The sequence below is a fragment of the Dysidea avara genome, chromosome 1, assembly GCF_963678975.1.
Source record: "Dysidea avara chromosome 1, odDysAvar1.4, whole genome shotgun sequence".
Taxonomy (NCBI): Eukaryota; Metazoa; Porifera; class Demospongiae; order Dictyoceratida; family Dysideidae; genus Dysidea; species Dysidea avara.
The window spans coordinates 21,544,220-21,569,566 of NC_089272.1; the positions used below are offsets into that span (position 1 = coordinate 21,544,220).

The 25,347-nt window shown below is 36.9% G+C and overlaps 2 protein-coding genes across 2 annotated transcripts; both read left to right on the forward strand.

Annotated features, from left to right (window-relative positions):
• Nucleotides 1-234: 234 nt before the first annotated feature.
• Nucleotides 235-14,402, forward strand: LOC136259015 (heat shock 70 kDa protein 12B-like). The gene is made up of 3 exons (XM_066052421.1): nucleotides 235-577; nucleotides 6,733-6,948; nucleotides 12,938-14,402. Exons 1-3 carry the CDS (start codon nucleotides 245-247, stop codon nucleotides 14,201-14,203), a joined length of 1,815 nt encoding a protein of 604 aa, XP_065908493.1. The 5' UTR covers nucleotides 235-244; the 3' UTR covers nucleotides 14,204-14,402.
• Nucleotides 14,403-17,849: 3,447 nt separating this feature from the next.
• LOC136259041 (uncharacterized) lies at nucleotides 17,850-24,938 on the forward strand. The gene is made up of 2 exons (XM_066052453.1): nucleotides 17,850-17,890; nucleotides 23,556-24,938. Exon 2 carries the CDS (start codon nucleotides 23,560-23,562, stop codon nucleotides 24,832-24,834), a length of 1,275 nt encoding a protein of 424 aa, XP_065908525.1. The 5' UTR covers nucleotides 17,850-17,890; nucleotides 23,556-23,559; the 3' UTR covers nucleotides 24,835-24,938.
• The last annotated feature ends 409 nt before the right edge of the window (nucleotides 24,939-25,347 follow it).

The window sequence follows — 25,347 nt, forward strand, 5'->3', positions numbered from 1 at the left end:
TAGTCATTAGTTTTGCTAGCTAAGTTATTTGTGGGTGAGTCAGAGTATATGTAGCCACAGCTGCTGTATTATGTTGCTTGCCTTTTCTGTCGGATTTCAAACCATAATAGACACCCACCTATTCCTGAAAGTTTATCACGTGATATACCCGTCTTTGTGGCAGTTAATTAAGTTGGGCGGGGTCGAGCGACACTCAGTGAACTCATAGATAGTATATTCTCCGTATCCGGAGAATATACTATCTATGGTGAACTTAACCGCTGATATGGATGTCCAGTCCAGTGATTTGACTCACGACTACACTCACTATATTGCAATCGATTTTGGCACATCTGGGTGTGGAATAGCAGTTTCTACAAGCGTAAACCCGTCCGCTCCTCATGTGTACTCAAACTGGTTAACGAATCATATACCGGTTAAAGCCCCAACGTACTTGTTATTGGACGATGAGGGTAAATTTGAAGCGTTTGGAGACAAAGCTCTGAAGAACTATTACAGTAAAACTGGGCTTCGTAACAAAGGCAAAGTGGACCAATACTATTTGTTTGTTCGCTTCAAGATGTGTCTTTATGATGAGGTACGTATAGCCATAGATAGTATATACTACGTACCCGTACGTAATATCTATGCGTATGGTATAGCTACTGACTTGGAAGTGCTTGGGTAATTAATTTTAGTTTACTATGATGTCTTAGTTCCCTATTGAAGGAGAGTCTATAAGGATTACTAATTATGTAGAGTTTTGGTTACTAGTCTATATATAGCCAGTCAGCAATTTTTTTGCAATCAGATTCCGAAAGCACTGATATGACTACAAAAACTTGCCACATCCACTTGTGGGTAATACTGCCCCATCTGTGGTAGTGTGTGTGTCCGAGGATTCACCTCACCTAACTTATGTAATTTTTCTCATGTTGTTTTCATCAATAACATGGTTTCTCTCATGGACATCATTGTACTTATAATCACAAAAATACTGTAAATTAACCTGCAGAGGCAATTCACAATGCTTTTATTGGGGATCAAGAGGTCGGAACCTCCCGGAGCATCTTTTTTCAAAATATCAATTCACCTTCAATTTGCCATAGAACAGGAAAGTGATTTTCATGTAAAATGACACATCTAAATTTCTTCTGATTTTGCTATAGCTCATTTAAATTGCCATTCGCTGCTAGTGCTCTTTCCAAATCTTGTCTGGAATCCGAGGTATACGTATCTAGCTATCACTTGTCACAAGAAAAGGAAGATTTTCTGTCCAAGAATCTTGCTTGCAAGTCTTCTCACTGGGGTGAGTTGCTCTACACTTATCACATCCGGAAAGTTACTAAATGTGCATGAGGTAGGTGGTACACAATAGTTATAAAAGCCTATAATTTAGGGTTAAATTACTAAATGTTTTCTCCAACCTACTGTAGACATCCCCGTAGCCAACCAGTATAGGCCACCATGGGCATGTACCTAATTTCTTGAAACTATTTTGCAAAACTTGGTTGTGTCTAATAACCGTCTATATGTATCATACAGTATGATAGTACTGTATATTAGGGATCATGAAGGTTTTGGCTTTTCTGGCTTAATATATGACCCTAAAACCAGCCTCACAGTAACTTCATGCCACAATGGCAGTATTGGTTCAGTATACCTAGTCCAAAATTCCAGCAGTACAATCTGAAATGTTTATATAGTTGCTAAAATTTTCTACTTACTGCCTGACTGACTGATTCCTTCATAAGGCTACAGGCTTGATTTTTTTCATTGTTTGATGTTGCTTCAGCTTGACTTGTGCCTTTTAGCATATTGTAGTATGAACAATGCATGTTTCATGGACATACTTGTGTCTTCCTTTGCGTCCCATTTATATTTGCTGACAACACAAGGTGTCATTTCATGGTAGTGCCGTGTGATGGCTTCCCTAGCTACATTTGATGGAATCATCCGAGTTTTCCATTTTGACTGGATTGATTGCAGAAGTGCTTCTCCTAAGGTTCTTCATTTGTAACACGCTGAACATGGCTGAAAACGAAGCGTAATGGCCACTTCAATATTTCAGTAAGGCCATCACAAATTAATTTTATGTTTCTCGGATGCGGCGGGTCAACAATTTCACTTTTGTAAAAAAAAATAAAAAACCACGTGAACTCACATGGCAGATGAAACCATAGATGAAACTGACACAACGGTTCCTGCAACGGCTTCACGAATCGTTGAGTATTGTTTTGAAATGAGGTGTAGTCATCATTAAAACAGAACAATAGTGAAGTGCTCCTGCGAAGAGACATTTGGGTCGCTGGTTAGAAAAGTCGCTCCGGAATTTCAAGAAGAAAGAGTCAGCTCAGTCAGGTAATGGGAATATAGCTTACAGTGGCTACTCAGCTTTAATAATCCGACATGCTAAACATACATGTAAATGGAATTTAAACATATAAATTGATATCTAATAGTGAGAAGGGGATATATCAGTGGTATGTATAAAGTTTGTCTCTTCAGCTTTGTAGTCACAGTAGGTTTTGCTGATCCAGGTATAGCTAGTGTGGCAGCTACTTGCTCCGTATGTACATATTCTGGTTGAGCCTACAACACAAACATGGCATATATACATACAAAAGATAAGATGCACACTGACCATATAATTTATTGTAGCTATATATGTTCTGCTGGGAGTCAATATACAGTATTATTATAAATCTACGTATGTATTTTAATATACATGTGCCATTCTTTTTTTTTTTTCGACCTGCCGGGTAACCCTTGAGGGTAAAATAATCTGAGAAACATAAGATTTATTTGGTATGGCCTAATTGATAGTTATCAACATTAGGAGAATGACCACAGAAGGTAGTACTTGCATGAGGTGTTTACCACCAGCCTAAGCAAAAATAGTCAGAGTGCAAGTTCAGATGAAAACATTATGTGTGGGTTCACCAGTCATATTAAGGTACGTAATGTTACAAAAAAGTAAACAAGCAAGTTTGATTATGTATCATAGAAATAAAAAGTAGTGAAACAAGGGAGGTCGCCTACATCTGAAGATATGCTAGTGAACATTTAATCCCTGCTAAGACTGAATTAGGGATTATAACTATTATGTCCACTAGTATATCTTCAGGCTATTAGCCCGCTATGGGTGCCAGTACAATTAATCGCCAAAGCTGGTTCAGGCTAATAGCCTTTGCTACACTAGGCAATCAATCAGTAAGAGTCCAACCACCAGATTCATTTTATACGTGTACTCGATGATTAGTGGCAGCAGGTAACATTGCTCCTACGTTTGTTGATATGAATGGACAAGTCCTGGAGATATATGGAGATTACTAAGTCCCACAATCAATTGTCACTGCCATTTTGAGTAAGCTGACGTACGGAGAGGAAGACTACTAGCATGTCTACCATGCCAAACTATGGTGAATTAATTTTAAGTTAGTTAGTTGGTATGCATATGGGTTGTTAGTATGTTGTGTGGTGCGGGTTAATTTAGACATATGGTATACAGTATATGAACCATGGCTCACTTCAGTGTATTGCACTTGTATACACCCCTCTTCCTCAGTCATCGGAAGTTTACTGTTGATGAACTTCCTCTGCTCTTGACTGTTTTATTAGAGTATCTCAATCTCTAAATGCAAAAGGATTCTAATCCACCTAGTCCCCCTTGTGCTATACCTATACAGGTAGCAATTTGCTAGGGACAGGTTTATTATACACAGTGATAAACTGCATCAAAAATGTTTGAGTTACATTGTATGTCTAAGCTGTTTAGCTATGTTCAATGAGAAACACTATGAAAAAATTTCTGAAGGGGATGGAGGGTAGCGCTGGCTACCCTTCCCTCCCTAAATCTGCTCCTGGACATGTTCCAGCTCACTCAACTAAACTATTCTTGTTAGCCTTGTTACAAGACCAACTAAATGTGTAGTTATTTAATTCCTGTAAAGCCCAGTAAATTTCAGAAACTTACTTCATGTTTTAAAGAAACTATCTCAAAGCATACAGAAGTTTAATACAGCCTGTTCATTTCCCATATATACTGGCTACTTTTTAAAATTATTTGTTCATATGAATACAACACATATACCATGGCTACAAGGTGTGCTACACTTAGACACACCTCGACTCTGTAGCCAGCATAATTATAAAACACTGTTTGTCAGTTACAACACCTGTTCTTACTGCATGACTCTATCCACACCCTAGTTAATGTGACTAGAGGAGATGAAAAATTATCCACTGCCACACCACATGCCAGCAATATCTATTATACAATGCTTTTGATTTAGTATAGTCTAGACCTTATGCTAATTCTGTTTTGTAGTTTGGTAATATTTGAACATTCAATAAAACTTCAACTTAGTTTCAGCCAAAATTGCCACCAAAATCATTCTCAAAAGGTCAATTTTTCAAAATTTCCTTCAGAGAGCTTATAGAACTTATACTACCAGCTCAGTAGCATCCATGTTCTAGCATTGAATTTTTACAAATTTTAGTCAGAGTTACCACCAAATTCAAACTCAGAACGTTAATGATTTCCTTGGGGAACAGCTTATAGAGCTTATACTGTACTAGTTATGTTTTTTTTAATATTAGCATTCATATTTTCAGTGTTGCGTGACAGCGTTAACTCATTATTAGTTTTGATGATAGTGCAAAGTTCCATTTTTCAAACACATTTGACCAGAAACCAGCTTCATAATATCTTCACTGGTAGTTCTAGAACTTTTTGAAGGGATTTTAGTGATATTCAATGCTGCAATTACATAGCTAAGGAATGAAGAAAATGAGGGGATCTCAAGAAACAAGAAAATTTTGAAATTCTAGTACTATAGCTCTAAGGATAGATTTTAGATTGTTTTAGACAACTAGTTTTTAGCTAATCACAATAAAACCAATGCATTTATTCTGTGAAATATAACTAGAGCAAGAGTTGTCCTAACTGTGGATCATGGAGGCTTGGACTTCTTGCCCAATGAAAAATATTACCCCAAAACAGCTTCACTTTTCCTTCATAACAGCTTGGCTGTATTTGTTGCAGTACCTAAAATGACTTCAGAGCAACCCCAACCCTTCCAACAATAACTGAATACATGATCTGAGATGTGACTGATTGCCACCTTCAGACAAGCATAACTTGATAACATCTTGATTTTTTCACTGTTCGACGCCCAACAGGTGCCTTTTGGCATACCACAGTGTGTATGATGCATGCTTCATGAACTTGCCTGTGTCCTTTGTGTCCCATTTATCTTTGCTGGCAGTGCAAGGTGTTGATTTGCAGAAGCACCAAGTGATGGCTTCCCTATGTTTGTAATGGGAATTACCTAATTTTTCATTGTGACTGGATTGATTACAGAGGTCCTTCCTATAGTGTTCTTCATTTGTATCACTGTGTAATGGTAACTGAAAGCAAAGCGTAATGGCCATTTCACTATTTCAGTAATTAATAGTTGTGGCACACGCTCAGACGAAACAATAAGCCTGGCACTATTTTTACTTCTAATACAACATGGGCAAGTTCACCAGTCATAATCATGTTACAAAAAAGTAAATAAATAAAACTTAAGAGGTTTTGATTAAGGATCAAAGAAATAAAAAGTACTGAAACAAGGAAGGCCATCTATACCAGAAGATATACTAGTGGACATTTAATCCCTAATATATCTTGCAACTTCCCTTGTTTCAGTACATTTTATTTCTTTTATCCATATATTAAAATACCTAGCATTTATTGAAATACTCTATAATGTATCCTGTTAGAAAATGTACAGTACATCTTATTACAATCCAGATACTGCACTAGCTATAGTATAATCCTTTGAAAGTTAGTAGACAATTGCTATACTGTGTTGGTTTGATTGTTCATCCATTTATTGTAGCAGCAAAATCAGCACTGCGATTTTGTGTATTGTAGCAATGAGATGCTTCCTACAGTTACAATACTGCCCAAATGAAACTTTGCGAGCAACAATTGCGTACGATTAAAAACTCGCTCGAAAAGGGAGCGTGGCAGCCATTTTGTTTGCAAGTCTTCTTCCCTCAACTGGAAGGATGAAGACTCATGAACGAAATGGCTGCCACACCCCTTTTTCAAGTGAGTTTTTAATCACGCACAATTAGCGCTCGCTATGTTGTGTTTGGGCAGTACCGTTCAACTGCTCTATTAAGTCCCAAATTTTAATGTTTGCTAAAGAGAGCTATGGTGCAGTGCGCATCTGTTAAAAACTGTGGCTGTATACAGTCAAGGGTATGCAATAGGGTCATTGTTTTCTCTTGGAATTTTTGGTATGAATCATTTTTGTGTCATAGTTTCCCTGTATAGTATAAAGTACTTGTGTAGGTACTGCCAAATCATACTTAAAGCACATGATATACATTCCACCCTTTTTCACATGCATAACAGTAATTTATTGCTCAATTCCACTTCTTTTTTATGCAAATATATCAAAATCCACAAGGTGTATATGATTTGGAGCACTACATACTTATGGTACCCTGGTCCATTGTTACACCTGCTTACAAAAGAAGCACTAACTTCTTTGCAAAGCAGTTAGTATAGCTATTATAAACTATTACCTTCATGGTATTTTCATAGTCCATAGTATGAATGGATGTCTTCTAATTGTTAACTCCATACATGGATACGTACAGAATACCCATAATATCTATATAATAGTATATATACTTTATGTAAATATCTAGATACATGCATATGCTTCTACTGATAATATCCGTGTTTCTTAGAATTTGACACGTGACATGAAAATCAAAGCTGAGAATGGAAGGGAGTTACCAGCCATTACAGTTATTGCCATAACACTGGAACATTTAAAGGATTTGGTATTAAAAAATATCAATGAACAGGTTGAGCACCCCAACAGAAAAATACAGTGGATATTAACAGTCCCAGCAATATGGTCTCCAGCTGCCAAGCAGATAATGAGAGAAGCAGCAGAGAAGGTAAAAAGTATTTCAATACACACACCATTGTTAGATGTGTACATGGCCATTTAGGCAGCACTAGTATGGGTTTTTCTAAGAAATATATAGCTGTTATCAGTTCAATAACTAAGGGGATTCTAGGGTATTTCCTTTCCTCACCACTCGTGTAAATTATAACCTAATTAATATCACAGCCAAAAACATGTAGCAATACCACCTAAACTTATACTACATGCCAAGTCTGAGGCAAGAACAGACCACTAGCCTATTAAATGGTCCCAATATTCCACACTGGAATACAGTACTAGTAGTCTATTCTTTTTTGTCTCTGTCTAGGACAACTACTGTATGTATTTCCAATCCTGACATAAAGATGGAGTCAGTATAGGCACATGTTTTATGCTGTGAAATTTCATGTGAATCTGTTGTTTAGCTCCTTCTTTACACGTTACAGTGTGTGGTAGGCTTAGTGCTTATCAAATAAAAAGTGTACTTGAATTTTTGTCCGTATACACCATTGGCAGTACTGAAGAGCTTGCATTCTTTGGTCATGTTTTTATAACCTTATGATTCCACGTATCTCCACTTTGTGAGACTTTGGAGTTCAGTCACTTTTTGGCCGTTTTCCATTGCTGATCATATTAATGATGTGTGCCCCAAAGTTAGCTTGGTGGTAGTTCCTACTTGTCAGTCACCAATTATACAATGTAACAATAATTCTTAGGCAATGTGCTCAAAGGATGAATATTTTCTTTGAGCTCCGAGGATGACATGACTTTGTATGTACCGTGAAACCACCTAACTTCAAAAGAAAATTTCAGGGTACATATCTCATAAACCCTGGCTTGCCATGGTACATTTAACTTAAACCATGGCTGGCCATGGTTTATTTTAGTTAAACCATGGCTGGTCATGGTTTATTTTAGTTAAACCATGGCCTTGATATCTGGTGAGATAACGTTACTTTGTTTTTATAAGAATCCTGGCAGCATTCGATTGTTGGAGTTTATTATTGCTCACGTGATGAAAACCATGAGGCCGATTTCCATCCTACAGCACTCAGACGGAGACGATTCGACTCCCTCACCACCCTATGAGTTGACAAACGAAAGTTCAAGGTGAGAACTAGTGTCATGGGTAATTTACAAGCACTTGTCCGCGTGTTTGATTATGTACCACGCCTACTTTTCATATATCACGAGGTAACCACTCTACAGCGAAGCTTACCCCTCTAGATGTTTAGAAAACTGTGTAAACAGTGTTTAAGTGATGTAGCAACTTTGAAACACTTGTAAAATCGCTAAATTGAGTGTTTCCGTGATATCCGTAGGATTTGCCCGTTTATGTTAACAAACGTAGTCACAACGTTAGTTGTTGCTGTCCCATAATCGAATTTCACAAGTTGGTCTATATAATGAATTCAGTGGTTGGTCTCGTATTGGTTTGGCTGATTAGTCACCCGCAGGCTCTTAGCCTGCATTGGCATGGTACATATCAGTTGTATCACGTGCCCTTGTGATACAACTATTACATAAGTGATGCAGTATAATGCTACATGCTATGCATGTAGCTATTAGCTAATTGTTGATTTGCAAAATTTAGCCCTACAGAGCTCCATATTAATGAAGTTTAATTGCATGAGGAAGTGGGCTAACTAAAACGTGACATCTAAAAACAGACACTAGGATCACACATTACTATGAGACTTATTGTCTAGCTCTTGAAGTTTAATACTATGAAGTAATTGTTGTACATAAATCAACTGGCTTGCTGACAAATACTTAAGACTGTTTTAATGCAGAGTCACTGCTCTATTAGGATGTTTTGGTTGCTTTAGCAGCAAGACTCCACAATGCTGCATACAAAGAAGAATTTTGGTGTAAGATAAATTAATATGATAAATTTTTCCTTTAGTCATTCACAATACCGTTCCATTCTCTTTTCCCTTGGATTTTACTTAACCAGACAACAGAGGTGCCTAAACATAGTAGTGCAATTTGAAACATCACCAACTTATATACCAGTGCCAGAAATAACAGTCGGCCATTGGCCATTTTCCAAGCAAAATCATGTTTTGACTGACTATTTGGAGGCTTGTTCGGTCAAACGTCCGACAAGCAGCAAGACAGTTGGTAAAAGCTCACAAATTAAAAATCAAGCAAGCTATAACAGATGTCACATCAAGCTGATAGCGTACCTCACAGCTTCTCAATGTCCCAGCGATGATGGGGGCTCATTGGATGTTACCACGTGACCACAGATGACAAGAGACTTGTTCTAATATTTTGGTGCACACATTGGTGAGTTGTTTTGTGAAGACTTCGGAAGATTGGAAGCATTTAGACTATGTACATTTGAGGATATTCGAGTCTACTGAGTGAAGGAATTTAAAGCGAGTTGTGTCTAGTTTTTGGTGGGATCCAGTTGAGCCACATTGGCCAGGAGTGATGCCCCCTTCTGCATTACTGACATCAAGGATATACTGAGCGATTAATCTTAAAGTAAAACAGTGGAGACCAGCAATATAAAAAACTTTTAAAGTTTGATTGGGGATCATAGAAGAAAGAAGGGAAACAAGGAGGTCGGCAGATATACTAGTGGACATTAATCTCTATACCCATGACTGAATATAGGGGATTAAATGTCCACTCAGTGTAGGTGACCTCCCTGTTTCCCTACTTTTTGTCTATGATCCCTAATCAAACTTAAAATGTTTACTTTTTTGTAATATCATTATGACTGGACCAACGCATGCTGTATCAAAAGGATGGCGCCAGAGTTAATTGTGTCTGCATGCACACCCCAGGTATCAATTACTGACTCGAAAGTGAAGTGTCCATTTCACTTCAACCTATATAATCCCTCTCCTTACTGTTTCTCTTTATTAGTAGTGCCATTATCACATCGAAGAATCGTCTACAATGCTTGTTATCGACATTCCAAAAGTACACAATTGCATCATCTAACCATGCAATAGTGCTCGAGAGACCGGTTATCCCTGTTCTCATTCACTTAAGGGCGTGTCCACTACAGGATAAGTGCAGGGGATACTAAAACGCTCGACTGAAGTTACAGAGTGTTTAGAATGTGATGCTATGGGCGTTTATAATTGAAACCGCCATATCGGTTGTGGTGGTGAGAGGGTCAATCATGCACTAATTACAATGAATTATCCCATTATTGTGTTAAAACTTGTACAAGAGTACCATGAACTACACTATATTATATGGATGACTTGACTTATGGTATACATTATAAATATTTGTGCACAGTGATGAAGTAGCTAAGGTACTTAGTATCATTACTACTTCCAAGGACTTGGTACTTGAAGTATTGGTAAAAAGTGGAATCGGTACAGCCCTACCCATGATCCATAATATACAGTACTACTGTACTGTATGATAGTTGATGTAGAAGTACAGCATAACACTGCATGCTTGCATGTAGTATTTAACTAATTGTTACTTTGTGAAACTGAGCTAATTTAAAAATGGCCACTTTGCCAGTAGCTAACTAATATTTGTGGAAGTACATTATATGTATGTTCTATTTTACTGTTTGGTAAGGCATAGGGATCGCCCCAAAAATTTTGCGCACCATCCAAACTTCCGCCTTTGAAAATCATCCAGAGACATCTTGTGTGACTAAAATCACCTTTATGGAATAGTACCAGTCCATATAATATTGTAATGCAGCATTACTTATAACAAAACACTTACAGGTACGTAGCCGGATATAAAATTTTTTTAAATCGTCGAAACTCAAATTTTAGTCTCACTGCCTCACGCCTGCCTGACCACAGTCGCAAGGCTAGAGGCCAAACAAAGCAATGCACAGCCACCATTTTACGCCACAGTAACAAACTCACCAGTGGAATATGCTTTTTGGGTGTAGGCCCTCTGCACCTTGTCTTTTATCTTCAATCAGGCTGCTTGTCTTTCATCCAACGAAACCATATCAAGGCATTAATTTTCCATATCAACACTTTCTTTCAGCAGCATAATTTATTTAGACGCCACAGAATTATTTCAGAGCTGGATTTCAGAAGCGTTTCAGTCCCATGCTACTACAAGAGGTATATATGCAACTTCACAATTGGGAGATCCCATTTGCAATAGCTTTGCAACCACACCCATCAAATAAAAGATCTAGGTGTACTAATAGCGATAGAGTATGGAGACCACACCTCTTAACAATCTAGCTATTTACTTAACAGTAAGCAAGATGACCTTACCCCTTTATTGGTTGAGCTAGCTGCACACCCCTTGGCTGACTCAAGATACTCTGATACAACAATCACTCTAATACAACAGTCATATGTGATATTCTAATAGAACAGTCACAAGTTTCACTGTAGCTAGCTGTGCTACAACCAAACTAGTTTTTTTTTAATCTTAATTTTAAAATGAAGTAGGGATCTATGCAATGAAAAGTAGTGAAACAAGAGAGTTATTACAGCATAGGGAAGTCCCTACTTTGGCATTGAACAAAAAAATTGTTATAGCTAATGTGCCAAAATAGAGACTTTCCCACCAAGCTATGCTGTAATACCATTATTCATCTCTTATTTCCCTACTTTTTATTGCATAATCCCTACTTCATTTTTAAGTTGATGTTGTGCTACTTCTAAAAACCAGGCACCATGTAGCTAGCTAACTCATCCAACTATGTATTACTGTTTTAATATGTTATGCAATAATGTATAATTAATTTATTGGTTCTCAGATTTCGTAATTCATGAAATTTTCGTAATTCTTCAATGATGTTGCTATGCACTGCTAAGGAAGCGCTTGTTAAACAAACCACTTTTAACAACATATTACACACAGAAGTATCTTCTAAACTATTTTATAGTTTGACTGTAGTATTTTTTCCCACAAATTCTCTCGACAAAACCTCAAAGCTGCTCTTCATTTTCATTCAAGTACATTGGGGATATGCCCCCTTTCCCAAATGAAGGGATAGGCTATTCTTGGTAGTCTACAAGGCCTGCACTGTTGTTTCTCAATTGTTAAATGCCTGTAAAATCCGAAGGGAAGGTAATTCACAAAGTATGATGAGAGTCGCCACACCCATATTTCAGACCACTGAAAAGAATCCACCTCAGAGCAAAGTTTACCAGTGCGTAAGTTAATGCAGACTTCATTTAGCTTTTACTTCTTACACGTAAAAGCTGCTTTTACTTCTTACACGTAAAAGCTGCTTTTACCATTTATGATTTTGCTCACGTGGGTGCATACGGACAAACATAGATACATAGGTAGATATGTAGATAGGTACACACACACACACGCACACACACACACACTTTTACGAAAACAATTTTAGTAAACCAGGCGCGCACCCACAGTCGGCCTTTGGCTGGCTATGGGCACGCACCTGGTTAAAAATACTAGTGTACTATTGGAGATACATGTATTATATTACACCTAGGGATAAATTGTTTAGAATAGTTTCAGACACTGAACAGGTTTGATTTTTGCCATGGTGCAACAAGTACAACAATGCAGCAAACTTACATAGTGGAAAGAATCAAACTTGTACACACTTTAGAAGACACTTATGCACTGTATGCATATTGAGTCGTAACCACTTGAAATACAATTTCAGTTTTATAATCCCTATTCCTTATTTACATTTCTAGTTAAGTGAATTGTTTTAACACTTTCGTACAAAATAATCTGGGTCATTTTGTGGGCTTGATTATAGCCAACCAATACTGCGGCCCAGATGCCTTAAAGGTAGTGTGGGCTGGTTTTTTGTGGATATTTCTTGGTAGGAAAAACTCAACCTATATATGATCCCTAATATGTTTTACTATGTGATAGGCTGCCTAAAGCACATACAGTACAATGACATAATGATTGTGTATACTTTAATTACTCATTTTTGAGTTTGTTAAAATACACACTACATTCAACTGTAAGTGAGTGATTTAGATATTTTGTTGGATGCTTGTAAGTTGTAATGTAAAAACAATGTTTGTTATGCTTACTTGTTTGTGTAGGCTGGTCTTAAAATGACCAAAGATACATTAAAACTTACTTTGGAGCCAGAAGCAGCAGCAATGTTCTGTCTGAATGAGATTTGTAATATCAACAGATCTGAATCAACCAATGATCGCACTGAAGATGATATTAGTTGTTATTTGTTGGTTGACTGTGGTGGGGGCACTGTTGACATGGCTGCTCATAGATTAACCAAGAAAAAAGATAATTCCATTTCAATCGATGAAATACATCAAGCACATGGTGGACCCTATGGCGGGTTTGCTGTCAATGATGAGTTTGAAAAAATGCTACAAAGAATGTTTCAACTTACACAAGAAAATCTGTTGGACATTAAAACCAGATACCCCCGACAGTGGACCAAGCTATTACTTGATGAATTTGAAATCTCAAAATGCAAAGTTGATCCTAAAAGTCCACAAGATGTATTTACTGTTAACCTCCCATCAGTTTTATGCAAAAATATTGAAGCACTGAGCAGAAAAAGTATTCAAGATATGGTTGAAGTTTATACACGACATGATGTAGAATGGGATGATGATGAAAATGCTCTTGTTCTCACTTATGCTACAATGGAAAGCCTTTATTCACCAGTAGTAGCTAAACTTACAACAGTTATAGATTTAGTGTTAGCTAAGCCAGAGTGTCAGCCCGTTGACCAAATACTGTTGGTCGGTGGTTTTGCAGAGAGTAACTTGTTGTTCAATAAACTTGAGAAACACTTCTCTAGTAGAGTGGTCAAGAGAAGCTCTTCGCCTTGGCTTTCCGTGCTTAAAGGTGCCATCATACTTTCTCAAAGTGATCTCATCAACTCCCGTAAAATGCGTCAAACCATTGGAATTGAGACATGGGATAAATATGTGCCAAATTTTCACAAAGAAGAGAAAAAAGAAATAGTAAATGAAAAGGCTTTCTGCAAAAACAGGTTTAAGAAATTTGTTGAGATTAATCAAAGTGTGGAAGTATCAGAAACATTTAAACATAGTTTTCTACCAGTTTCAACTATGGAAAATCAATGTATGGTAAAAATTTATGGCTCTGGCCACACTAGAGTAGATTACGTTGATGATCCTGGTAGCTACCTAATAGGAATTATTGTTGTCCTCCTGCCCAGCCATGCCAGTGACACATCCAGAGATATTCACGTGGTCATGCATGTTAGTGGAACTGAGATAACTGTTTCAGCTTTCAGTAATTCATCTCAGCCATTACCAGTTCAACTTAATCTGGTAGTTGATGAGTATGCTATTAAAAACTGTGAATAAAACTTCTGCATACAATTTTTAAAGGCTGTGTAATATACGCTTTGCTACATATTCTTTTGTGTTACCTGTATGTACAGTCAGTAGTAATCATTATAATTATATAGCCATTATATACTTTCCAAACAATGCTGTGTGATGTGCATACATATATTGCATGATCTTACCGGTTTGTTTTCACAATACTGTGATTATTATTGCATGTAGTAGAGTTTGTATTATACCAAAGACACAGTTCACAATACATTAATATGGACTGTCCGACTTGATGTTTCTCAATTGTATACAGTATGAAATATACACCAAATTTAAGAGCCAACAGGAATAGACTACCCGGTAAGTGAAATCAAGTTTGTTAACATTATGAACTCTTGGTGTCATAACTACACGATGTGGTGTGGGAGTACAGATTTATCCTATACAATGTAAAAGTAATTTGCATGTTTTTAAATGGAGCAAATAGCTTGGGTAGCATAAATAATTATCACTGGCTGTGTTTAATATAGTTATGTGTAGTTTTCAAAAACAGCATAGCCATTGCGCTGTAGCTTCTTATGAATATATTGCAAAATCACTTGTTGAAAGTGGAATAAAATGCAAGCACAAAGGCTCAAGTCCATTCAGTATACATAGCTAGCTAAGAAAATGTCCAACAAATCATTCACTCTTCCTACAATGACGCTAGCTATAATGTGCATTCAAGCACCATACTGTGTATGGGGGTCCATAAGAGTTCGGGTAGTTAAAAAGTATGATTCTCATCATGTTGAATTCCATTATTGACTAGTTTTCTCATGCAAAGAGCCCATGCAGTTTTATTTGTGTATTATGGTTTTGCCATGAATGTTTAGATAACAAAAGCAACAAAGATAGTCAGTAATTGTATTATATATATATGTAATTGAGTTGGCTGACAGATAAGGACAAGGACTATACCAATACGTAGCTGGCTTATTAAATTATAATACTTATAGAGTAAAAGGTGAAAGAAAAGTCCTGTTTGTGCATGTACAGTGAAAATTAAAAGCATATTATCTTTGTTAAAACTGGCTAGGAATTGAGGGCAGAGAGCGGATTAATATATTGTTTTGGATTTAACTTTTGCATGATGATTCAAGCTACTATTGTACTATACAGTGGGACACAGGTGTGTGTTTAAAATATTTATTTGAAATACCAAATGCAAGATTGTGATAGAGTTACATTGCCAACTGCAGTAACTTTCTCACACAGTGTGATTACCCCTGTCACTTAACAATTACACTCAACTGCGATAATAAACAAAACTTGTGGCTTTAACCAGCTACCACAGACATTCAATTTTGTAAGTCACAACTTCCTCTCTACATTAAGTTACACATTATGAATATTCACAGTTCACTACACTGCAACAGTTGCTTTCTTGCATGAAACTACATAGTTACATCCTTATATGAGAGACATCCCCCACATGTACAGTTGTGGAATCATTGTTTATTATTGTGTAGGACTCAATCAAAGAGTATAGTACACAGATACATTTGAGAAAAGAAAAATTCATCTAATCAAAGATTAAATAATTCATTAATAAGTGCTTCAGCTGATTGGCTATATCTTCTAACTTGTTCCATAATTATTGAATGGTAAGAATAAGATTAAGTAGCTGACTGATCCTCTAGTGACTGATGACATTTTAAATAGTATACAGTACTGTATGATTGCACTTCAATGTGACTGTTGATAATAGCATAAACATGACTATTATGTTTACAGAAAGTGCATTGTAGAGAGTACAAGTAAACTTGAGTTAATACTATACTTCTCCATGCATGAGTAATCATTTATTGGAAATCTTGCAGTACGTATGGAACTTTTCTATTGCATAAATTGTAGATAAACCATATCACAAAAAGGGGTCTTCAGTATAGCCGCCTTTCCAAATTTCCATTTTTGACTAATCATGACTCCTCGTGCAAGTTTTAAACCAATCACCTAATAATTATACCAAACAATATCAGTATGTTAGTGGTATAACATGACCAAATTTCATAATGGTACCTTATTCGCAAGTCAAGTTGTGGGTTGTCAGGTATCAGTGTCCAATTGGAAAACCTATGTACACCTTTTTTACAGATATGGGAGAGGTGCTATGGGTCTAAGAAATGATTTTAGATTAACAGTATCTACATGTAGTGTGGAAAATAATTCCCTGATGAATATTAAAATCGTAAGGGGTCTAAAAACTGTACATGTCCAAATAAAATGATCCAGCTATCTCTGGTGAGAAAGTCAAACATTTGTTCAATGCCATAAGTATTAGCTAACCAGGTGAATTTGAATGCATAGCATTGTATGGGGCAAGCCTTGTTTAGATAGCTATTGCAATTTGTTCGCTTGCACAGATAACAGTTCTTAATTATGCCACAAAGACCATTATGTGAGTGACAGACTTGGAAACTCAAGTATAATAGCAAACATGGTAAGTACACCCTACCATCATTCCATATATAACTGTACAAACCATGAAACACATTACATTTATCATGGACCCATGGTTAACAAGCCAGCTCATGCAGCATGAAGAATCAGTGAAATAGTGCCTGCAGAGTATATTCAAATTTCATAGTGAAGTCATAGTAATTATTAGCAAGCATATATGTATATATACTGGACAGTTTCCAGGGAAAGCATTGTTTCCTGGAAAAGCAAATTAAATGTAGACCAAACACATTCAAACATCACAACCACTATAAACCACTTGACAAACCAAGCATGCAGTTTAGTATACCACTCTCAGTGGTATACTACTGTCAAGTGGTTTATAGTGGTTGTGATGTTTGAATGTGTTTGGAAAAGCAAGTAGACCAAACACATTCAAACATCACAACCACTATAAACCACTTGACAGTAGTATACCACTGAGAGACCTTTCAATGCAATCATTCCTTGAACAGTTCATCCTTAACTAAATGGGAGATGAATGTATGATCAAGCGACCAAACAAGCTACATCACAGCTATTCTTATTTGCCCCATGAAGTTCTGCAAAAGTGTGAGGAACTGAGGATGGAGTTGTGCCAAAATAATTACCATTCCAAATGTTAATAGGAGGTCACTGTTGTCCATATTGGAGAAGTGTATATATACAATATTGATTCTACTAGTGTAGTGATATTTTCAAGACTGCGTGATAAACTAATCTAGAAGGTCTAAAACTGTTTGCTGAAATGACATAGACAAACTGGATCTTTGTTTGAAAGGATTATGTATAGTTACTGTATCTTGTGCTTACAATCTGTTTCTGTGGAGCATCACACATGTACATACCTCTATGAGGGCCCCTCTGTAGCTATACTACACACACACACACACACACACACACACACACACACACACACACACACACACACACACACACACACACACACACACACACACACACACACACACACACACACTGTAATCATCGTGATGTACATACTTCTGAAGTAAGTTCATCATACTAAATGAGCTAATTGTATTGCGCTAATTAATAGCCCGGTACTAAATGCACTAATTTCCCAATGTTGCATGTGCCTGCGGGCGCCCCTGTGCGTATATATTGCAGTGCGCCCTACAGTATATTGGTATCTAAGGAATCATTTCTACCCAACCTCAACCGGCGGTATATCGTGTCTACTTAAGGTACTGTGTCTACTTGAGGTACTGCAAGGTACGGTATGAGTTCTGTGGTGTTTGAGCGTAGCTAATCATAGTTAGCTAGCAATAGTTAATAATAAGAGAATGTCCCTTTTCTTGCAAGATTCTATCAAGTGCAGCTTGCAATACGTAACTTACAAGATTCTTGCAAGGCAAGGCATAGACGTAGCTACAATGTAGGCAAGTGGGGCCTCACCAAATATTGGTGACTGAATTAAGAGCTCCATTGCACCTTTTAGCGGATGCATCGAAAGCTTGCATTTAAAAAATTTAAATGCTGTTTAGTTCATCTTACTGTATACTTTAGTGGTCCATCCAGGGGCAGCTCCAGGGGCGTTACTAAGATTTTCAGGAACTGGTCAAGCAAGATCGATATACTCTAATAGAGCAGTCACCCTAATACAACAGTCAAGCAAAAATTATTTTAATATAATAGTGTTGATAAACTACTTAAATTGCTCACAATCAATCTTAGATGATCTAACTTTCCCATGGGAGTATATACCCCAGACCCAATGGATTGACATGTTTGCATATCATATTTACCAGTGCTTATGCTAGCTTCTGAGTCAAGGTCTGAGCTATACATGCATAGCCATATGTGCATTCTTTGCAATTACTATAATAGTACGACTAAAATTACCTCCAGATAATTTTCCAAGATTTCCTAAGGTGGGGCCAGATGGGGCATGCCACCAGACCTCCTTAGCTGGAGCACGTTACTCATACTGGGTATACTTAGACCTACACACCAGAGTGCATGCATACATTGTAAGGTCTGCCTCACCTATTTAATACTTCTAGCTATGCTCCTGCAACGGCTGCAAGGCAAGATTCTTGCACAGAAAATGTTCCTTTTCTTGCAAGTTACTTGCAGGTCACTTGCAGTCTTGCAAGAATCTTGCTTTTCATTTCTCCCTGGGATATGCTGAGCTAAATACCAAGTATTATCTGTTTCAATCTGCCTAGGGCCTCATAGCAAAAGGGGTGTCTGAGTTTCAAGCATTGATCTTCATTTGATTTAATTTTTTACCTTGTCTCCTCAGTTTTAATACACACCAGGTGCATGGCACGGCTTTGCATATAGCTAGTTACTTGTAGTAGTGGCTAGCCAGTGAGTCTCAACCATGCATTGTTCTATTGTGTATCTCAGTCGCGTTGTTTGCTACAACAGTAATCAGGCCGCAATGGGCGAAACAAGCATCGTTTGTTTATCCCACAAACCAACAGGGTGCTGGAGCAGTGGCTACAATCTGGCCCAAGTTATCAGGGGCGGATACAGAGTTTGGAAAGAGGGGGGGCACCTTGCTGAAAAAAGTTGAAGAGCAAAAAAAAAAAAAAAAGGTCACAACAATAATAGCTAGTTATCCTTTACCAAATATATTATATCACGTATGTCATGTAAAATAAAATCCTATTTATAGCTTCATAAGTAAGCTGCACTGCCTCATGAACATTGTGACTGCTTTATTAGAGTAATTGACTACTCAGTCTATTAGGGTATCTTGATCTTGTATGCAATTTCTTGAAGCGGGGGGAAATTTACCCCAAATGCCCCATCCTGGATCCGCCATTGGTTACCCCCTACATTAATTAGTTGATCTTGATCGTTTTTCACTTTTTAAATATGCTTTTAAGCAGTTGTATTCTCTTTATGATTATAATTATATACTGGAAAGACAGTGATACAGCTGATGGATAAACCCTCCAAAAGTAAAAAAGGGGGTTAATTACAACAAATCTAAGCTAAGAATGTAATTACTAAAGTTTCTGCTTCAATAATGTAACTTGGGAGGCTATCAGTTCCACTGTTTGATGAAATGAGGAAAGAAACTCTGTTGGTAGGCAGCTGTTTTGCGTTTCGCTGATACTTGTGTTGCCTGGTTGTTGTGTATACAGTAGCTAGCTATAGCTATTGTATGTATTGAATTATTATAGGGCACTGCTGAAAAACAGTTCATAGAACTGATGCAGTTAGCTACCCATGCACTATATCATTAAACATTAATCTACTGTGAATAGGGCAGAAAGGTGATAGACTATCACTACATCAGTCTGTTTTTCATCACTATCCTTAATCATGTTATTTACTAGCTACAAAAGAAAGTGACCCATAAATCATGGCTTAAAGTCATGACATCACAGTGTTTTGTATGTCAGTTGTCAGTCGTACAAAAATTCTGAATGGGAATCACACACATCAAAACCAACCAATGATAGATAGGTGGTTGAAGGATCTGATTGGCTGTTTTACATGTGATATCACCAACAATAGATATTGTAACTGACAATTGTTTTGCAATCTACTGTAACTAATTTGTAAACCACAAACATGGTTTATAGAAACCACGTGCCTAGAGCAGAAGTATGATCAAACACGTGACCCGTGATACAAATACCTTTAACTAACAAGGCTGGTTTACAGTAGTTTGCCAGCAAACCTTGATGCTGATAATGAACTGTAGGATAATCTTAAAAATATGCATGGGCAAAAATACACCATCCCCAAAAGTGAACAGCTTTTCCTGTAGATCCATAGGTACTGGAGATTGGGGGGGTAGGGGATCTTGGCCCAGCCCCTCACTTTTATGGGACAATAACACAATATTTAGAAAAGACCAAAAAGATCGAGATACTCTAAAAAAGCAGTCACAGTGTTCAGATAAGCAGTGTAGCAAGCTACATATCTGTAGTTATAAATAAGGAGATATATAGTTAGCTGGTAGAGGGCAGCTATTGACAGCAGGTAATTACCTTTTTGGTCACCAAAAAGTCTTGCTACACCACTGAGTAGGCCCCCTCACTCTTTGGCCTGCTCCACCGCCCCTGTGTAGATCAGTGAAAAATATGGCAGATTTCAATTCTTTAAAATAGTGCTTTTGTCAAGTCCTTTTGACCTCATATTTATTAGTGGACCTAAACTTTTCAAATTAACTTATAAGACTTTTTAAGGTTTAAAGAAGTTTATAAAGTAATTTTTAGGTGAGTGTTCTATTAGGATTTTCGAAACATTACCTTCATGATAACTGGATATATCAAAGCTGTATAGTACAAAGTCAAAAAAACTATTGTACATGTTGAGATTGTTGATTGACTTGATATACATGTCTAGCACTAATATCAAGCACCACCAGCACATCTTATTATCATCCATTAATGGATTTATAAAAAATAAACAAACTAATGCAAAAATAATTTTAAAAATTAAAACATGGAAATAGAGATTGCCGAAAAAAGTAAAGAAACAAGAGTCAAACAAGCCGGCATGTTAAACACACAGAAATCTCTAAAATAAAAATTTATACAGAAGCATTCTCAGTACTTATCTGCCCTATGGAAACTACTGGTTTTTTTCCTTCCGTATTCATTTAGTCCATGCAAATAAAGATCTCTGTGTGTTTAACATGCTGGCTTTGCTGGCTTGTTTGACCCTTGTTTCTTTAGCAATCTCTTTTTCCATGTTTTAATTACTCTAAATACTCTCCTCTAAGGAAAGTGTTGATATGGAAAATTAATGTCTTGGCATGAAGAAGACGACCATGTAATTAAAGATAAAAGGAAAGCAGAAAGCAGGTGCTTGTTGGAACCAGAAAAGGCACATGCCACCTGTGAGTGTGTTATTGTGGCTATTCACTGCTTTGTTTGGCCCCTAGCCTTGTCTGGCAAGCAGGCTGGCAGGCAGACCAAAATTCTGGTTTGGCGATTTGGATTTTCTAACAATATCCAACCATATGTAAAGGTTTTCTTATTTTTTTTAGCCATGGATTTGATGTTAGATTCACTATGACTACACATTGTGCCAAAAAAGATGACTTCATAACATCACACCACAGGTACAATAGCAATAGATTTTATAAGATACTGTTTGAATCACGATGGACGGTAGCAAAAATTCACCTTACTACCTCAAAAAGGGACACAAGGAAGGATGCATAGTGTCGTGCGGCCAAGAAAGCTGGCGACCACACCGTGAGTATATTTACAGGGAGAAAGAAAACAGCTTTTCCATGCGTGCATATCTCCATGGTCCCTTCTCCAAAGCACACCATTTTTGCATTATAGCTGTCCCCAAAGTAGGGTACGCCACACAGCAAGTTTGATTAAATTCGCAACAACCATTTGCCAGATATGGACGTTCAAAATTTCGTTTTAATTTTTTTCGTTTTTTTCTTATGCAGTACGGGGGCAATGGGGGCTTCGATTTCTTTTCGCACACTTTGCAAAAATTGCTATAAAATGCAAACGTGTAACTCGATTGCCTCGATCTGTAGCACAAATGAAGAGTGTGTAACGGTGGATTCACGTACCAAGTTTGTTGTGAATCTGAGTAATATTCAGGGAGTTATGAGCGTTTATTCACGTAAAAAAGATCAAAGTTCTGTCACGGCTACAGAGTAAACCAAGTATAGAAATGACTTGAAAATTGGTGTGTAGATAGGCTGATCATCGTAGCAGTGCTTTTTGATAGTTTGAATAGCAATAGAGTTACAGCGACAAAGTTATAAAGCAAAAACTAAGCAAGTGTAAAATCGCGGGATCGAGATACTCTAATAGAGCAGTCACCACGGGGTAAAAAAGGTGTGCAAAAATGTCGAAAAAAAAACTTACAGAGTTCGAACCAGGGACCTCCATACCTAACACCTGCATCCTTAACCACTGAACCACTGCTACCTTGGCTGATCACCTCACTTAATTTCTGTTTTATAAATGAAATTTCTAGTTGAAATCTGCTTACAATCAAACATATGTAATTTCATAGATCTACCAATAGAAGTACTAGATTGTTCTAGAACATTCTATGTATGTTTTATTAGAAGTCCTCAAAAAAATGTGCACTCTATTAGAGTATTACAATAATATTATCAGATATTGAATTAAATCATGCAATGAAATACATTTATAAGTCTGTCTTCAATAATCATCATTGTATCTACATAGAAAAGAAGAAATGTGAGTAAAAACAAACCTCAAAGTCAGCCATAGGCTGGTTTTGGGGCCTTATAAAGTACAAAAAGGAGTGAAATCCACACAAAAACAGCCAAGCTGTGAAAAAATAGTGCGGCCTTAAAAAGCCTGGGTGAAAAAGTTGTTAAATCAAAGGTGGCAGCCAAGAAATGGCTGCAATGATGTTAATGCTAAAAAATTTTAATAATGGCTGTGTGCATTGTTAAAATTTATTAGCATTAACATCATTGCAGCCATTTCTTGGCCACCACCTTTGATTTAACAACTTTTTCACCCAGGCTTTTTAAGGCCGCACCATTTTTTCACAGCTTGGCTGTTTTTGTGTGGATATTATTGACTACAGCCTTTAAGGCCAATCCTGTTTTCCCCACAACCATTAAAAATGCTTTATGGTTATGTCTACATATTTTAAGTGTTATTCACTATAAGTATACAAGTGTAACTATTGACTCTTTCTAATCTGACTATACATTATCAAAGGTGTGGCTGATGTTTAAGTGTCAGTTTAATTTTAAACAGTAGCACAGTATATCAAAATCATCTAGTATTTAATACAGTGCCATGTATGGTAAATGCCAGTATAATATTGTAAAGGTAATGTACGTAAGCTCCCATTTAATCTAAGAAGGAGAAAGGTATGAGTGTAAGAGTTCATGTTAAATATTTACACATTCTTAAACCATTTTTTAAATTAATGTTACTTTCTTTCATAGAGAAATGTCACTCATCAGTTACAGTAGAGAAGGAATTTTCTTTCTGTCTCTTGTTTCACTGATAATATTAGTGTTCTGCTATAGTTATGTTGGGAATGATCCTTCAATATTAGGTGAAAGATATAGTATTAGAGAACAATGGTCTCCAGAAAAACTTGACTGGCTGACTAGTCCAAATGGCATATACTGTCAGTGGTCATCAGATGAGTCAACAAAGTACACCAAAGTGGAACTACAGCAGTTGCAAATACTAGGGAAGTTGTTTGATATTTATAAAGATTTTCATAGAGAAGGTGTCGAGCATTTGCGTAATGGAAATAGTGAAAACGTTCGAACACTCACATGGCTCTGTGGTGATGAATGTGCTGGTTTGGGATATCGTTTCAAAGGAATTATAGTAAATCTCTTGTTAGCAATCTTCAGTGATAGGGTATTGTTATTGAAATGGGACAAAGTTTCACTGGAAAATACGTACCTATCACCTAACATGATAGACTGGCAGTATCATGATTATTCATTGACTGGGTCTTCTGTTGACCTTGGAACTTTTATAATTAAGCATACAGATGCAAAATATGACTATGAGAAAATGTGGAGTAATGCCATTGCTGGACATGCAAAGCATCTTCAAATGTTGTACAACAGAGATGGACATTTACATGAGATTCTGTCAAGGATTTTTGCGATTAAGAATAACACTAATGGAAGATTAAAGCAAAAGTTTTTAGCCCACAGAATCCAATTGGATTTAGCTCAACTTGCATCTTTTAAATTTTTGTTTACAGTCGGTGCACAAATACAACAGCTTGCAAGTGATGTTTTGAACAGACTCGATTTACAAGAAAAACCATATGTTGCTTTACATTTAAGAACGGGAGAATTTGATGGTAATGTTATTGAAACTAAAGGTCGATTTTCAAACTCTTTGGATAAATGGAAACATGCAACAAAATGTGCCATACAACAAGCTAACAATCTTATTGGACCAGATGGTGTAGTGGTTCTATTATCAGACAGTAAAGAAGCAAAGAAAATGTTATCAAATGAGTACCACCAAGTGAAGGTACTAGATAATCAGATAGTACATGTAGATAAGACAGCTCATCTAACTAACAGCAGCATGCTTGATACCTGGCAAGATGTTCTTATAATGGCAGAAGCTTCTCTTGTAGTACATGGTCATTCTTCCTTTCCAGAAGTAGCATTTGCTTTTTGTGGAATACCACTTTCTAGAACTATTAGTTATGAACATGGTAGATGTCACTATTGTCATGCATAGTTTAATTAACAATAATATTTTGCACACATTAATTAAACTCTCTTTGTCATACAGTAGAGAAGTAATGTATAGTAGGGGTCACAAAAATTTATGCTTTCCTAGTTGCCATAAAATATCCCTCAAAATTCAGCCTCACCTTTCCTTCATGATGACTTGGCAGTATTGGTTAGGTACATAATTAGGCCTGGAATCACCTTCAGGGTTACTCAAAATAAGTTACTACAGAAAATGTTAAAACTTTTAACATTTTCTAATTGCTGATTGATTCCAGCAACGAGTATGGTAAATGTTGTGGGGCTTGACTGTTTTTGACATCTGAGACATTCTTTTTTGCCTACCATTGAGCTGCAGTGCGTGCACCATGATTTGTCCTCTTTTATGTCCATTTCTTTCTCCACTATGTATACCATGTACAAATTTAAGTGGAGGAAGTTCCAGATCACAACTGCATAGCTCTTGGTAGGCATGACTGCATGTTGCTACAGGCCTGTATTCAGCAGCCAATACTCTGAC

What these genes read in the sequence shown, in the direction of transcription:
- LOC136259041 (XM_066052453.1), top strand. Translation starts at nt 23,560, where the DNA reads ATGTCACTCATCAGTTACAGTAGAGAAGGAATTTTCTTTCTGTCTCTT.
- LOC136259015 (XM_066052421.1), top strand. Translation starts at nt 245, where the DNA reads ATGGTGAACTTAACCGCTGATATGGATGTCCAGTCCAGTGATTTGACT. An exon ending in AGATGTGTCTTTATGATGAG is followed by an intron (nt 578 to 6,732) that starts GTACGTATAGCC and finishes CGTGTTTCTTAG; the next exon opens with AATTTGACACGTGACATGAA. An exon ending in TGAGAGAAGCAGCAGAGAAG is followed by an intron (nt 6,949 to 12,937) that starts GTAAAAAGTATT and finishes TTGTTTGTGTAG; the next exon opens with GCTGGTCTTAAAATGACCAA.